At 46.1% G+C, this 16,620-nt stretch overlaps 1 protein-coding gene across 1 annotated transcript in view; it reads right to left on the reverse strand.

The window, feature by feature from the left end:
• Window positions 1-256: 256 nt before the first annotated feature.
• Window positions 257-16,620, reverse strand: part of LOC124777004 (chloride intracellular channel exc-4) — a 181,856-nt gene continuing 165,492 nt past the window's right edge. The window contains exon 6 of the mRNA XM_047252253.1: window positions 257-1,878. Coding sequence (XP_047108209.1) covers window positions 1,795-1,878 — 84 coding nt within the window. The 3' untranslated portion in view covers window positions 257-1,794. The remainder of the gene's footprint in view (window positions 1,879-16,620) is intronic.

The following is a 16,620-nucleotide window of genomic DNA, read 5'->3' on the forward strand; positions in this document are numbered from 1 at the left end:
GATCTAATAGGGTGTGTGTGTGTGTGTGTGTGTGTGTGTGTGTGTGTGTGTGTGTGTGTATGTGAGTGTGTGAGTTTAAGGTTTTCAAATAAGCTAGTAAAAATTTCAGTGCATTTGTTTAGCAGTGTTTAGAAATCTCACTGGTGGTTCAATAGTTTTACCAAAAAAATTTCAGAACTTTTCTTCAAATAACAGGTAACTTCTCAACTAAAGGCAGGAACTGTGTGGAGTTATCACATGGCATCAGGCAGTCAAATATTTTTTATAAATTTTATTGGCGTCATTTCTGACAAATACCTTCACATTTGAATTATATTAAAAAGTATACATTACACTGGACAGATTAAATCTGTAAGAAACATATGCATTTCTGGAAGAGAGAACTTGACAATTCACAGATTGCCAATGAAGCCTTAAATTTGGTTTTATAATGGACACTGTACAATGAAATTCTTATAAAATACATTATTTACAGGCCAAACACTGTTGGTTAGGAATTTGGCAGACAATTACCCTTTAAACAAATTAATTTCTAAAATTTCTACCAATGCGCCACTACAAGTCTTACAGCAAATATTACAAAAGTAAGTACTCTTAGACACTGCTCGAGAATATTATAGAATAATACCAAATTAGGCTCTCCATTCTTTTAGCATGAAGGCACAAAATCATGGTACATGGGATAATGTCTGGAGTAGGCCATTAAACAGGAACATCTTAATTTGAACTTCAATATTTGTGCTTTTACTAATCCTGTGTCTGTCTGAGTTTATCATTAATTTCTCCAAACACTTGTTTTAACGACATGTTATAGTCAAGACGAAAAATTATAATGCAATGACAGGAAGACAGATGTTCTCAAGAATACATTATCCTTAGCAGAAAACAGCATCAGTGTCAAATGAAATCTGTACACTGTATGGTTACAGAAAAAAGTATTTCCTTGGTAAAGGAGGGGAACATGAATTAGATAACTAATTTTTGAGAAAGCACAGCATATATAAATCTGTCTGAAGTGCAAGTAGTAACTGAATATACAATATATTCAAATTGTATTACAATATAAAGAGCAAACAACTGCAGATAAAGAGTTAGAGACTCAATTGTTCATGTATTTGATTAATAGTAGACTACATGGATTTAAAATTCATGTGTTCCTGTTTTATCAAACGGTGAAGGACTCAAATTTTAGTAATTCCATGTAATGAAACAAAAGTTCTTAAATACAGTTCACACAATGACACAAAACGTGTGATGTTTTATACACACAGGAAAACAACTTAAATACTGTATATTAAAATTCTACAAATATAATGAACTTTATTGCTTTCCAGTAAAATAAAAATTTGTATTATTGAATAAAACATTGAGAAAAACTGAATATCAAATTGTAGGTGCCACATTTGACTGTCAGTAAGACAATCCTTTCATATTCACAAAGTAAAAAAGCTTTGTGAACTAGCTAACCGATTAATTCACAGTAAATGAACCAATTTATCAAATACACTACCGTGTCACTGTCTCAGAAATTCAGTAGAACTAACAATTGCTGTAAATGTCCTCTACGTTAATGGCAAAATTATTCAACTTCAGCAAAATGGCATAGTGCATCTCGGGTGTGTAGAAAATTCTTAAATGCACAGCCGTAAATGCATAGAAAAATAAAAATTAAGATGCATTTGACGGTTCACTTCATGTCCTGCAGCACTGGCTGCTACACCTTAATTTATTCGTTCTACTAAATAAATGCACTGATCAACTTCTGCTTCACTTTCACCATATACTGCATCTGGTTTAATCTTCAAGGGATATTTCAGCAGGAATTGATGTTGTAAATGTAGGTGTTTCTAGCTCTTCATGTTTCTTCATTTTCATTGCCTGGAAAAAGTTTGAAACAATTAGGATGTTCTCAGTCTACAAAACATCTTATCCAAAAATTATGTGGCTGTATACACAGCATAATGACATTCAAAGTTGACATGTAATGTGTCTTCCCCACATTTCACTGTAAATTTATAGATGAAAACTGACAAAAACACTTTAATACGACTTGCAACATGTTCATGAAGATAAAAAAGCTAGTTTTTGCTGTTGATATTTAGAAGTACTGTAATCACACCCAACAAACAAGAATCAGCTGAGGAAATTTTACACACTGTATTTCAGAAAATTATCAAGTGGTTCCCTGCAAATTGACTCACTAAATTTTGAGAACACATGGTTTTGTACAGTAAATAAATATAGACTTTCAACAGAAGTCTGTTGCTAAGGCAGAATATTCAAAAACTCTGGGTGTGTGCACTGATGAGAAACTGAATTGGAAGAAACACATTGATGAACTGCTGCAACTGCTAGGTCCAGCTAGTTACACTATTAGTGTTATTGCAAATTTTGGTGATATACTTATCAGTAAATTAGCCTACTACTCCTAGCCTATTTTCATTCACTGCTTTCATATGGTGGCATATTTTGGGGCAATTTATCATCGAGGAAAGTATTCATTGCACAAAAACATGTAATCAAAATAACAGCTGGAGCCCGCCCAAGATCACCTTGCAGACATTTATTTAAGGAACTCTGGCTATTCACAGCACCTTTGCAATACAGATATTCACTTATGAAATTTATTCTTAATAACCCATCCCTAAATTCAAGAATAACAGCGAAGTGCAGAGCAACAATACTAGAAGAAAAGATGATCTTCACTATTCTTGGTTAAATCTGACTTCGGCACAGAAATGGGTTAATCATGCTGCCAAAAAAAATCTTTGGTCATTTGCCAAACAGCATTAAAAAACTGAGATAGCCAACCAACATTTAAAAACAAATTAAAAGAATTTCTGAAAGACAACATTATTTACTCAACAGATGAATTTTTAGGTATGAGGTAACAATTGTAAAAAATATATTGTTGTGAAGAAAACTCATGTTAAACTGACACGTACCAAATTATTATGAAATGTAATATTATGATATAGGTAACAAGTACTTACATAATCTAATTATTTGGAATAGCATTAAAACCATGGAATGACAACATACCAGTCTCCAATACAAGACAGAACAAGTGAAATATTCCTATCATTTAAACAAATCTAAAATTTTCCAATTAAAGATTTAGTTCAAAAACATTTTGCTTTTCAATAGCAATTTTCATACACATCACTGAGAACATTATTGCAATTAGAAGCAAATAGCACAAAATACATCAAATTCAAATTTGGTAGCCTGCTGGAATTACATTTTCTTATCTTTATATGAAGTATACTGCATTGTTAATGGCATCAACTTAATACATGATAAACCTAACGTATACACAACTATCTCCATTTTCTCTGTATTATACAGGGTGGTGCAGATGGATCGGGTGGTTTTAAAATACTTGTCAAACTGTCAATTGTAAAGGTATTGGATTGAAATAAAGTGCAAAACGTGTAGTTACAATGGAAGTTTATTAACAAAAAAATAGTAATGTTAGTTTTTAAAAATTACATCCATCAAATGCCCTCCTCCTCGAGCGACGCATTCTTGGAGTCGGTCCTTAACGTTCCGCATTGCCCGCTCAAGCACATCACCAGGAATTGATGTGATTTCGGTGTGAATTGCTGCCTTCAACTCCTGAATGGTCCGGGGTTTGTTCATGTAGACCCTTGCTTTTAAATAGCCCCATAAGAAAAAGTCACATACCGTGAGGTCCGGCGAGCGAGGGGGCCAATGGACATCTCCATTACGGGAAATCAAACGGCCAGGGAACAGAGCGCGTACAGCTTGCATTGATATCCTAGCGGTATGTGCAGTTGCCCCGTCTTGTTGGAACCACATATTGCCCATGTCGTAATTGTTCTCTTCAAGTTGTGGGAGAAGAAAATCTTCAATCATGTTCACATAACGCTGCGAATTAACAGTAACCGCCTGCTCCCTTTCATTTTCCAAAAAGTAAGGACCAATTATCCCTACCTTAGAAACCCCACACCAAACCGTCACTTTGTCACTATGGAGAGGCCGTTGGTGTAGATCTCTTGGGTTAGTGTCGGCCCAGTAACGGCAATTTTGCTTGTTTACGTATCCGTTAATGTGAAAGTGAGCCTCGTCAGACATCATGATACTCAGGTTTACATCTTCCAATAACTCCAACATCTGTTGGCTAAACTGAAGCCTTTGAAGATGGTCTGTTGGGAGAATCTTCTGTACCAACAGGATTTTATAGGGGTGGAATTTCAGTTCTTCGTTAAGAATCCTTTGAAGGCTCCGAAGTGACATTCCAAGAGCTTCAGCACGACGTCTCGTTGATCGACGTGGGCTCGCAGTGACATCGCGTCTCACACGCTCCACGTTCTCAGGCGTTGTTATTGTTGGCGGTCTAGGCGTCCATTTTGGAGCACATGAACCAGTAGTGCGGAAATTATGCACCCAACTCAATATCGTATCTCGCTTAGGAACACTATCGCGAGGTGGGATGTTGAAACGCCGGCGAAAGGCACGCGTCACAGCAACAATTGACTCGTTATTGCGTATGAACTCTTCCACTGCGAAAACACGATGCTCAACGGACCACGTAGCCATCGCGACTGACTGCCAGCCTGCAACTGAAACTTCCCGTCCCCCCCCACCACAGGACGAAGTCGCCGAACACCTGGCTCCCCCCCTCCAGACGTACAGTCCACTTCAAAACCACCCGATCCATCTGCGCCACCCTGTAGTAGAAGTTAAATGTTATGGTAAAATATTCAATTTTCTAAAATGACACTATATTTTTTATAAATGCAACAAACAAAATCCACTACAGTTACCAAAAAAAGACCAATCCCAATGGACTGGGGTGTATCTGAGAATCAAGAAAACCAAGAGATAAAAGCAAGTAGAACAGAGACAAGTACAGGGTTGAAGGTGTGAGAGTTGCTCCACCCACAAAGCAGCTGGAGGCCCCTGGTACACGTTATGTGGTTGGAGAGAGATCCTCTGCATCCAACTGGTGCTTCCACACCCTTCATTATCACAAGAAAACTAGCTATACAGATAAACTCTCAGGAAAGAGACCAATGACAAGTCTGTCAACCAATGACAGATATAAAAGAATAAGAATTAAAAAGGTGGAAAGGGCAGGAACCAACTATGTGCAGCCATGGGGCCTTTGAGTCGGAGCATGCAGCTGACGAGGCTAATGTGCCCTGTGTCGATGGGAGGAGTAAAAACCGCTTTCGCAGATAAAGCATGAAACCAAACAGGCCATTTTAGCATCATCTGCTAGCACCAGAGATAGCTTGTCACCTAGTTTAAGGTTTCACCATAAGGTGGCCAAATTAGGAGAGTCCAGGTCGATGTGGGCTAATGTGAGATGGGGTGGATCCCCACGTTGAAGCGTGTGGTCATGGTTAAATCCAAGAGCAGCCAAAGTGAAGCTGACAGACGACATTAGATTCCTAGCTAGAAGCCCAACAAGAAGACTGCCACATATTCGTGGTCCACAGTTTATTTGGAGAAGTCAGGGCACACCAATTCTCATTCCGAGCATTTAACAACTGTTTGCATAGAGTATAATGAAGATCCAGTTCTGGTACCCCATCTCCAAAGTTGACATCCTTGCAGTCAACTTTTAGCACTTGTCATATGTTCATCCCCTGAGATTCCAACATGACTGGGGGATCATACAGAAGATGACTATGTATGTAGGGACAGAGGTAGTTCAGCAGCTTCAGCATACGGACACTCAACTGGGCTGGTTTAAAAGGCACCTGTGGCCAAACAGATGCCACAATGATGGATAGTGTTGAAAAGACGTAAAAGGGATGGGTGTGCAGACGCATAAACAAAGCACCCATAGTCGAGTTTCGAATGGCCAAGGAGCTGTACAAATGGAGGAGGGTGGTTTGATCGTCACCCCAAGAAGTACCATTGAGGACACGTAGGACACTGAGGGACTATGTACAGTGGACTGCCAGGTAAGAGACATGGAAGGACCAAGAGAGTTTCCTATCGAGCATGAGGCCCAGGAATTTCGTAGTGTCAATGAACGGAAGGGCAACAGGCCCAAGATGAAGAGATGGGGGAGAAACCATTTGTGCCACCAGAGATTCATACAGACAGTTTTGTCATTGGAAAAGTGAAAGCCATTGGCGATGCTCCAGGAGTGAAGATGGTCAAGACAGCACTGAAGACACCGCTCAGTGAGACAGGTCTGCAGAGAACTGCAATAGATGGCAAAATCATCGACAAATGGGAGCTGGAGACACCCGGCGGGAGATAGGCCATGATAGGGTTAATGGTGATAGCAAAGAGGATGACACTCAGGATGTAACCCTGAGGCACACCATTTTCCTGAATAAAGGTGTCCAACAAAGCAGAAACCACATGCACCTTGAAAACTGTCTTTTGAAAATGTCCAAAGGAAACAGGGCAGGTGCCCACGGAAGCCCCACGTGTAAAAGAGTAGAGAGGATACCAGTTCTCCAGCAGGTGTCATAGGCCTTCTCCAAATTAACAACTCTGCCACAGTCTGGGATTTCCGCAGAAAACCCTTCATGACGTGTGTACAAAGTAACGAGATGGTCAACTGCAGAATGCCGCGCTCTAAATCCACACTGTGCATTCGTGAGTAAATGGCGAGATTCGAGCCACCACACCAGCCGGGCATAAATCATTTTCCATCACCTTGCAAACACAGCTGGTAAGAGAGATGGGGCAGTAGCTGGAAGAGGGGGTTTTGTCCTTACCGGGCTTACCTGGACGCCAGCGTCCAGGAAATGTGCCCTCAGTCCAGATGCGGTTGGGTTTGAGTAATGGCCATAAACTGTGCAGCAAATACACTGCATCCGTCTGGCAGGGAGCCTAGTTCACTGCATCTTCCTTGCGTGTAGACAAATCCAGTTTGTCCATTGACTGTACAGCTGTTAGTAGGTATGACGTCTGAGTCTAAGTTCATCAAGAGTGTCTAGGAACGTATTGCAAAAAACTATACAGTTTATTGATTCCTTCGGTCCGAAGGAGAGGTTGTGCCAGACAAGGACAGAATACACAATGTGGGGGCACACGCGATTTCTCCCTGAAAAACTGGCCGTGACTTCAGACCTTAACGTCTGTTGTGGGAGGTAGATTTCCCTGCTATGAAAAACCACATGGCAGTTTGGCTGCTCAGTGGAGCACAGAATGTGTACTACACAGTTGAGCGAATTGTTGGTGCCTGATCTGTAGGGGAGGGACCCCTTGCCTCAGCGATTAGGCTGTTCATTGGGCTGGTCCGAAAGGCCCATGTCTCAAGTCATAAGCCATAAAGCCATAAAGAAAGGAGAGGGAAGGTGGAGGGCGGGGGTGAACCACCAAGCCCAGTCCAATCGGGGCAAATCAGGGAGCAAGACAGCTTTGCCATCCCCTCAACCAACTGATAAGGTTGAAGATCCCATCCTTAAAGTGATAAAAACCTCCATCACAAAGGAATCTTGAAACTAGATCAGCTGCTAAGGCATTGTCAGCTAACGCCAGGGGTGGCGAATCAGGAAAGCTAAAAGTCCGTCGCAGGGAGGCTAAGTCGCGGCAGTCCAGTAAGCGGTGAATCAGAATCAACAGTTATCCACAATGACAGAGAAGGGATCCTCATGACAGAGGAGATAACCATGAGTCAGCCAAGTATGGCCGATGTGAAGCCGGCTTTACGAGAGGCTCGTAAGGAGGACCACCACATAGTTTTAGAATCCTTTATCACCCTGAGCTTGTTCGGCGAAGAAAGAGAGTGCCATTCTGCATTCCAAAGTCCCAAAACCCGTCGACATAATGCCAAGCAAAGGTCTTTTTCCGGAATGCCAACAGCAAGAGATGGCCCGTTAGTAGCCAATTTAGCCAATCGATCAGCAAGTTCATTGCAAGGGATCTCAACATGGCCTGGTGTTCAAATGAAAACCACTGAGCATCCACGTTGGTCAAGGAGAGAAAGGGAGTCCTGGATAGCTATGACCAATGGGTGGCGAGGGAAGCACTGGCTGACAGCTTGCAAACTGCTCAAGGAGTCACTACAGGTAGTGAAGGACAGTCCTGAGCAGAAGTGGACAGTCCAGTGCGCGCAAGATGGCTACCAATTCTGCAGTAAAAACACCACAGTCATCTGGCAAGGAACGAAGTTCCGTGTGTCTTGCATAGGTGTAAGCTAACCAGTGTGACCAGCAACCATAGAGCCATCAGTATAAATCACTTCTGAACCATGGAATAAACTGAGGAGACAGTATAATTGGTGCCTAAGGGCCTCTGGAGAGATAGCATCCTTTGAATTGCTGGAGAGATCAAGACAGAGCTGTGACCGAGAGATGCACCATGGAGGGGTACATGCGTGAGTGGAGAAAATAGGAAGTAAAGGGAAGTGCTGGAGCTCAGAAAAAGAGCGACTGAACATGGGTAGCCATGGTAAGCTCACATCCTGGCCACCGCCGTGGAGGTTGATCTCTGTGTCTGGATAAAGGAGACCATAATTAGGATGCTTTGGGGTGTAGCAAATGCGGAGCGCATAAGATATCAGCTGCTGTTGGCGTAAAACTCGCAGAGGTGGAATCCCCACCTCTGTGAGAAGCCTAATCACAGGGCTAGTCTGGAAGGCACCAGTCAAGTCATACCCCTCAATGGTAACACAGAACCATGGACAGGACTCCCATAGTCTAAACGAGACTGGACCAGCACTTTGTACAATCGCAGGAGATTAGAGCAGCCTTCACCCCAGGTGGTATTGCACAGACATCTAAGAACATTGAGATGTAACCAGCATGCCTTCTTCAGCTGGCGAAGATGATGGAGCAATGTCAACCGGGCATCAAAGACCAGACCCAAGAAGCGATAGGTGTCCACCATCTCTAGGGATTGTCCATCGAGGAACAGGTCTGGACGGGGACGGACTGTATGGTGACAGCAGAAATGCACGAGACACGACTTTTCCACCGAAAACAAAGCCATGGGAGAGAGCTCAAGATTGTGCCTCTTAGATTACCCCCCAGCAGATGGCATTCTGCAGTGAAGACAGGGGTGGAAGGCAGCAGCCGCCACCAGTCCATTAATGGCGACGAGAAAGACAGGGATGCTCAGCACGGAAACTGAAGATAATGAGGATGTGGTGATGCGTCGTGTCATAAGCTGACTGGATAGCTCACTCCATGCAGACCGAACTGTCAGCAGAAGAACAGCCTATGCTAAAACCTCTCTGGGGCAGAGACCCAAACCCCGATACTCTATGTACTAACATAGCTGTCGGCTCACCATGTGCTTGAGCAACTTAGAGAGAACATCAGTGATGCTAACTGGGTGGTGGTGGTGGTGGTGTTTGCACACTTTCAGTACTGGGACTATAAAACTTTCTTGCCACCGACACAGGGACTTACCATTACTCCAGATACGGTTAAAAACAGTAAGGATGTGACGCTGGCAATTCAATGATAAGTGCTTGAGCATTTGGCTGTGGATATGGTCTACACCTGGAGCCATGTCTGGGCAAAGGTTGAGGGCACTGAAAAATGCCCATTAACTGAACAGGGTATAGTAAGGTTCCATACGCCGTGTAGTAAAGGATGTCACTCTACTCCCTGTTTGAGGACACAAAATGAAACCTGTCAGTTCTCAGATGCAGAGGCTCAAGCATAATGAAAAGCAAACTGTCTAGCAACAGTGTCTGGATCAGTGTAGATATCACCATTCACCGATAAACCAGGTGCACCCTGTTCATAGAGGAGTTGAATCTTCATGCAAACCTATGAAGGACATTTACTTAGTCAAATGATAGCAACATGTTGCTTCCAGCATTCTTGTTTTGTTTTATGGGGTACTCCACTGACAGATGTCGCTTATGGTGGAGGGGTGGGGGCTGTACACTGATGTACTGTCAGCTGCAGATAGATGGAATGGCTGTAGTTCTGCTCTGGACAACTGATCGATGCCTTCATGTGGCAGGAAGTAAAGGGCAATGGCAGTAGTGAAAGCATACCAGCGGAGAAGACAACTGCAAATGGAAAGGTCAATGGTCCATGGCCAAAGAAGACCTATATACCACCTCACCTCAAAGTATGTGGGGAAACCAGTATTTTAGAGGCACCGAGCAAGTTTCCAACAGTTATACCACAGGCAGTTCAACCCCAAAAAAGTTTGCAGTCATTTAAGTCATCCCAAAAGTAGGGAGGGTGGGGTGAGCTGATGAAACAGGGCAGACTGTGTTCTGGGTGCACACATCACCCAATGCTCTTTCACACTCAGTGTGATTCTTAAAGTAGCCCAATAGCCATGGAGAGTAGGGGCCCACATTGCTGAGGAACAAGTATCCTGGAGAGTCATTAAAAAATGATGTAGCTCAGCCAAGCAGTGGAAAAAACTAATGCAGTTCCACTGCAGGAAGATTATGTTTATCAGTATCCTATGGGGCATGATGGGACCAAGGAGGCAGGGCGTGCCTCATGGTCACCTGCTGTCCCTCTTCTTGATACGCTGTTAATTCAGTTTTGTTCCAAACCAGGGGGGAGGGGGGAGGGGGGGGAGAGGGAGAGGGAGAGGGAGAGGGAGAGAGAGAGAGAGAGAGAGAGAGAGAGAGAGGTACCTAAAGTCATACTACCTACAACCTGTGGCTCCTGCAGCCAATAGCTGACATCCATTTGTAGGTCAGCAGAGTTCTGGGAAGCAATTGTCCCAAGGGGGCCCTTCCTGGTAAGGGATGTCTGAGGAGGACATCACTTCTGTTGCTAGGGGTTGGGGACTAACTTCCCAATGGGAAGTTAATCGATGCTCATAAAGGGGGCTTTGAGGGAACAGTAGGTTTGGTTTCATTTTGCTTTGCTTTAGGATGCAAAAACAACTAGGGTCATATGCGCCTAAGTCAAAACTATAGAACATGAAGACAGAGAGGAGTTAAAAAAACTAGTATCAGTCAGTCCGAATTGACATAATGGAAGACAGCTAAAACAGGGGCATAGAAAAAGGGCTAAGAAAGACACCATACAGAAACGGAGGTACAAAACTCAAAATTAAATAGCCTCTGAAACATTGCTTTGGCAGATAAAAAGACGCTATTGACAACTTCCGCATCATTTGCTAAAATGGCTGGTAACACAGCAAACCCAAACAGGGACATAAAATGTTAAAAATGAACATTCCATCAGCAATGTTGTGGACAGTTAAAACTTAGTGCAATGCATACATAGTGGTGGGGTAGCACCACTTATCAAATGACGATGGCTAAAAAGGCAGTGCCAAATATGCAGGCAAGCTAAAATAATCTCCTCCCGGTGCGAGGGCCGAGAGGAGGTCGTCCAACTCTCTGGGAGAGGCTTACTAAGCCGGAGCTTATTCCCGTGAAGGAAGGACCATTGGTGATGCCAAAGGGACACTACCTCCAGACAGACGGCAACTCAGAGATTGGAGGGAATATAGATACTTGTGGGCTGAGGTACAAGGACTGCAGCTTTGGCACCAGCCTCATTTCCTGACAGACCAACATGACCATGGACTCACAGAAACATCACACTGGCTCCAACAAGAGTGAGCAGTTGACAGTTTTCCTAGACCCAATGCACTAATGGATGGGCAGTGGACAACACACACAGACTTTGAAGGGCAATGAGTAAGTCTGAGCAGAGGACACAATTGGAAAGGCTGTGTCGCCGGATTTACTCCGTGGCCTGATACAACGCGAAGAGCTTGGCCGTAAATACTGAGGAGTGTGCCAGAAGCCGCTATCTAAAGACATGGGTGTCCATGACGAATTTGCACCCAACCCCACAGTCAGTCTGAGAGCCATCAGTGTATACAAGGTACTGTTGCGCAGTTCCATGCGAAGGTCGTGAAACTGATGGTGATAGATCGAGGCTGGAGTAGTGCCCTTAGGAAGCGAATGAAGGCCAAGGTTAACATGTGCCACTTGACAAAGCCAAGGTGGCAAAGGGTTCACACCCACTGGGAAAGGTGCTGGTAGTGTGATGTTAAGCCACCGTCCAAGTGCTGAAAGCAGACTCCAGGAGGTAACAGAGAAGAGGGATGTGCCCCATATTGACAATCACAGGAATCATCAAAGGAGGTGGCCTAGGATTGGTGGCCATGCATGACAGACAAACGGCATGCATACCAGCTGAGGAGAAAGTCACGGCGGTAGGACAGGGGTAGTTCAGCAGCTTCAGTATACAGACTCTCAGCTGGGTTGGTTTAAAAGGCACCCACGGCCAAACAGATACCACAATGGTGGGTAGTGTTGAGACGGCGTAAGAGGGACGGGCGTGCAGGTGCACAAACAAAGCACACAGTTTAGTTTCGAACGGACAAGGGACCGGTACAAATGGAGGAGGCTAGTTCGATTGGCACCCCAAGGAGTACCATTGAGGACACGTAGGGCACTGAGGAATCACATACAGTGGTCTTCCAGGTAAGATACATAGGAGGACCAAGAGAAAATCCTATTGACCATGAGCCCCAGGTTGGTTTGTGGGGGTTAAAGGGACCAGACTGCTACAGTCATCGGTCCCTTTTTCACCCACAGAGAACAAAAAACGAACAACAGAAAAGACGGCAGATGACACAGGACAAGAAAGACTCAGATCAGACAAAACAAATTAAAATCACACAGAGTGTGATGGTGGTTGGCCGACCATAGAGAGAAGAAAGGAAAAGCCAACCACCGAGAACACATTAAAAACTCAGTTTAAAATTGTAGGCCAAAGGCCAGAATCAAAACAAAAAGGACATAAAAACTCAGATTAAATGATATAAAACCCCTGCCCGAATAAAACGCAAAACTAAGTCCACCATGGCACAGTCATCTGTTAAAAGGGCAGGGAGCGTGTCAGGCACTGCGAACATCTGCCTGAGCACAGCTAAAAGTGGACACTCCAATTAAATGTGGGCCACTGTGAAAATGGAGCCGCAGCTACATAAAGGTGGGTCCTCACATTGCAATAGGTGGCCGTGCGTCATCCATGTGTGCCCAATGCGCAGCCGGCAGAGGACAACAGACGCCTTGCGAGGGACCCGCAAGGAAGAGCGCCACACACCGGTAGCCTCCTTGATGACCCAAAGTTTGTTAGGTGAAGGCAGGGCACGCCATTAAGTGTCCCAAAGTTCGAAAATTTTGCGGCGTACGATCCCTCACAAATCAGTCTCCGGGAGGTCAACGTCCAGAGATGGTTTACTAGTGGCCTCTTTCGCCAGGCGGTCTACATATTCATTGCTGGGTATCCCAACATGGCCTGGGGTCCACACAAAGGCCACAGAACACCCGCAACGGGCAAGAGTATGCAGGGACTCTTAGATAGCCATCACCAGACGAGAACGAGGGAAACACTGGTCGATAGCTCGTAAACTGCTCAGGGAGTCGCTACAGATAATGAAGGACTCACCTGAGCAGGAGCGGATACACTCTAGGGCAAGAAAGATGGCAACCAGCTCAGCAGTAAAAACGCTGCAGCCAGCTGGCAATGAATGTTGTTCATAGTGGTCCCCTAGAGTCAGAGCATAACCGACACGAACAGCAACCATCGAGCCGTCAGTGTAAACAACGCCAGAGCCCTGAGATGTGGCCAGGATGGAATAAAAGCGGCGGCAGAAGGCCTCTGGAGAGACCGAGTCCTTCAGGCCCTGTGCCAAGTCGAGCCAAAGGCAAGGGCGAGGAACACACCATGGGGGTGTACGCAAAGGGGCCCGGAAAGGAGGTGGAACAGGGAAAACCCCAAGCCCGGAGAGAAGCTCTCTGGCGCGGACCGCAATTGTACAACCTGACCGGGGCCGACGTTCTGGCAGATGGACGATCGATTGCGGGAACAGGAGGCGATAGTTTGGATGCCCGGGCAAGCTAAAAACATGGGCAGCATAAGCGGCCAGCAAACGTTGGCACCGTAACCGCAGTGGAGGGACACTTGCCTTCATGAGTATGCTGTCCACAGGGCTGGTCCGGAAGGCACCAGTGGCAAGTCGTATCCCGCTGTGTAGGAGTGGGTCCAGCACCCGCAACACAGAAGGGGATGTCGAACCATAAGCCAGGCTCCCATAATCCAGACAGGACTGGATTAACGCCTGGTAGAGCCGTAAGAGGGTAGATTGGTCGGCGCCCCAGCTGGTGTGGCTCAGGCATCGCAGAGCATTTATGCCGCAAACACATCTGTTTAAGCTGCCGAATATGAGGCAGCCAAGTCAACCGGGCATCAAAAACTACACCCAAAAACCTACGTGTCTCCACCACAGCAAGAAGTTCGCCATCAAGATAAAGCCGTGGCTCTGGGTGAACAGTGCGTTGCCGGCAGAAATGCGTAACTCAGGTCTTGGCAGCCGAAAACAAAGCCATGCACTACAGCCCAAGACTGTGCCTTGCGGATAGCACCCTGAAGCTTACATTCAGTGGCTGCAATGCCAATAGAGCTATAGTAAATGCAGAAGTCGTCAGCATACAGGGAAGCTGAGACAGACATTCCCACTGTCGCAGCAAACCCGTTAATTGCTATTAAAAACAGGCAGACACTTAAAACAGATCCCTGTGGCACCCCGTTCTCCTGAACTTGGGAGGAGCTATGTGAGGCTGCGACTTGAACGCGGAAGGTTCGATGCGACTGAAAATTTCGGAAGAAAATCGGCAGTGGACCGCGAAGACCCCATACATGAGGCGTAGAAAGGATGTGATGACACCATGTCGTATCATACGCCTTCCGCATGTCGAAAAAGACAGCGACCAGGTGCTGACAGCGGGCAAAGGCAGTACGGATGGCCGACTCCAGGCTCACCAGATTGTCAGCGGCGCAGCGGCCTTTACTGAACCCACCCTGAGACGGAGCCAGAAGGCCCCAAGACTCCAATACCCAATCCAAGCGCCGGCTCACCATCCATTCAAGCAACCTGCAAAGAATCTTGGTGAGGCTAATGGGACGGTAGCTGTCCACCTCCAAAGGGTTCTTGCCAGGTTTCAAAGTGAGGATAACAAAACTTTCCCACTGTTGTGATGGAAACTCACCCTTGACCCAAATACGGTTGTAAAGGTCGAGGAGGCATCGCTGGCAGTCCACTGGAAGGTGTTTCAGCATCTGACAGTGGATGCGATCTGGCCCAGGAGCGATATCAGGGCAAGCGGCGAGGGCACTGTGAAATTCCCACTCACTGAATGGAACACTGTAAGATTCAGGACGGTGGGTGCGAAATGAAAGGCTCCGATGTTCCATCCGCTCTTTAATGGAGCGGAAGGCCAGTGGGTAATTCGAAGAAGCGAAACTCTGAGCAAAATGCTCTGCCAAGCGGTCGGCAATTACGTCGGAGTCAGTACAAATTGCTCCATTCAGTGAGAGCGCAGGGACGCTACAGGGGTCCGATAGCCATAGAGGTGTCGAATACAAATTGCTCCATTCAGTGAGAGCGCAGGGACGCTACAGGGGTCCGATAGCCACAGAGGCGTCGAATCTTGGGCCAGACCTGTGATGGAGTGACATGGAGGCCAATGGTGGTCACATACTGCTCCCAGCACTCCTGCTTGTGTCGGCGGATAAGGCAGTGGGCTTGCGCACACAGCCATTTGCAGGCGATGAAGTGTTCTATGGAGTTATGTCGCTTGTGACGCTGGAGCGCCCGCCAGCTATCTTTAATCGCTTCAGTGATCTCAGGCGACCACCAAGGCAGAGTCCTCCGCCGAGGGGACCCAAAAGAACGGGGAATGGCAGATTCTGCGGCATTAACGATGCTGGTGGTGACTGAGTGAACCACTGTATCAATGGCTTCATGAGAAACAGGGTCAATAGCGGCAGTGGATGAGACCAAGTCCCAGCCAGCCTTATTCATAGCCCATCTGCTAGGGCGCCCAGAAGAGTGACGCTGTGGCAGCGACAGAAAGATCGGAAAGTGGTCACTACCACACAGGTCGTCATGCACACTCCATTGGACAGACGGTAAGAAGCTAGGGCTACAGATCGAAACGTCAATGGCGGAGTATGTGCCACGCACCACAGTGAAATGTGTGAAGGCACCATCATATAAAATCGAAAGATCGAGCTGTGCCAATAAATGCTCAATGGTGGCGCCTCGACCTGTTGCCACTGACCCAACCCACGGAGGGTTATGGGCATTGAAGTCGCCCAGTAACAACAAAGGTGGCGGCAATTGGGCTATCAGCGCAGCCAGGACATGCTGCGCGACATCACTATCCGGTGGAAGGTAAAGACTGCAGACGGTAACAGCCTGTGGTGTCCACACCCGAACAGCGACAGCCTCTAAAGGTGTTTGTAGAGGGACAGACTCGCTGTGAAGTGAGGAGGACATAGATGCGGACACCACCAGACACCCTTTCATAAGCTGACCGGTTCTTATAATAACCCCGATAGCCACGGAGGGCGGGGGTTCGCATTGCTGGAAACCAAGTTTCCTGAAGAGCAATGCAGAAGAAAGGGTGAAGGCTGATAAGATGTCGGAGCTCAGCTAGATGGTGGAAGAAACCATCATAGTTCCACTGGAGGATGGTACTGTCCACGGCTGAGAAAGGCATGAAGGGACTGGGGATGCCGTTTACGCCGTGTGTTCACTTGCTGCCACCGTTTCAGTACCCGCGCGAGTGACATCCATGGCGTCTGAGGGACCGGCGAGATCAAGGTCCTCAGCGGACGCCAGGATCTCGCCCTCATCCTCAGACGCAGAGCTCGAAGGGTGCGGTGG

Source organism: Schistocerca piceifrons, chromosome 2, assembly GCF_021461385.2.
Source record: "Schistocerca piceifrons isolate TAMUIC-IGC-003096 chromosome 2, iqSchPice1.1, whole genome shotgun sequence".
NCBI classification, from domain to species: domain Eukaryota; kingdom Metazoa; phylum Arthropoda; class Insecta; order Orthoptera; family Acrididae; genus Schistocerca; species Schistocerca piceifrons.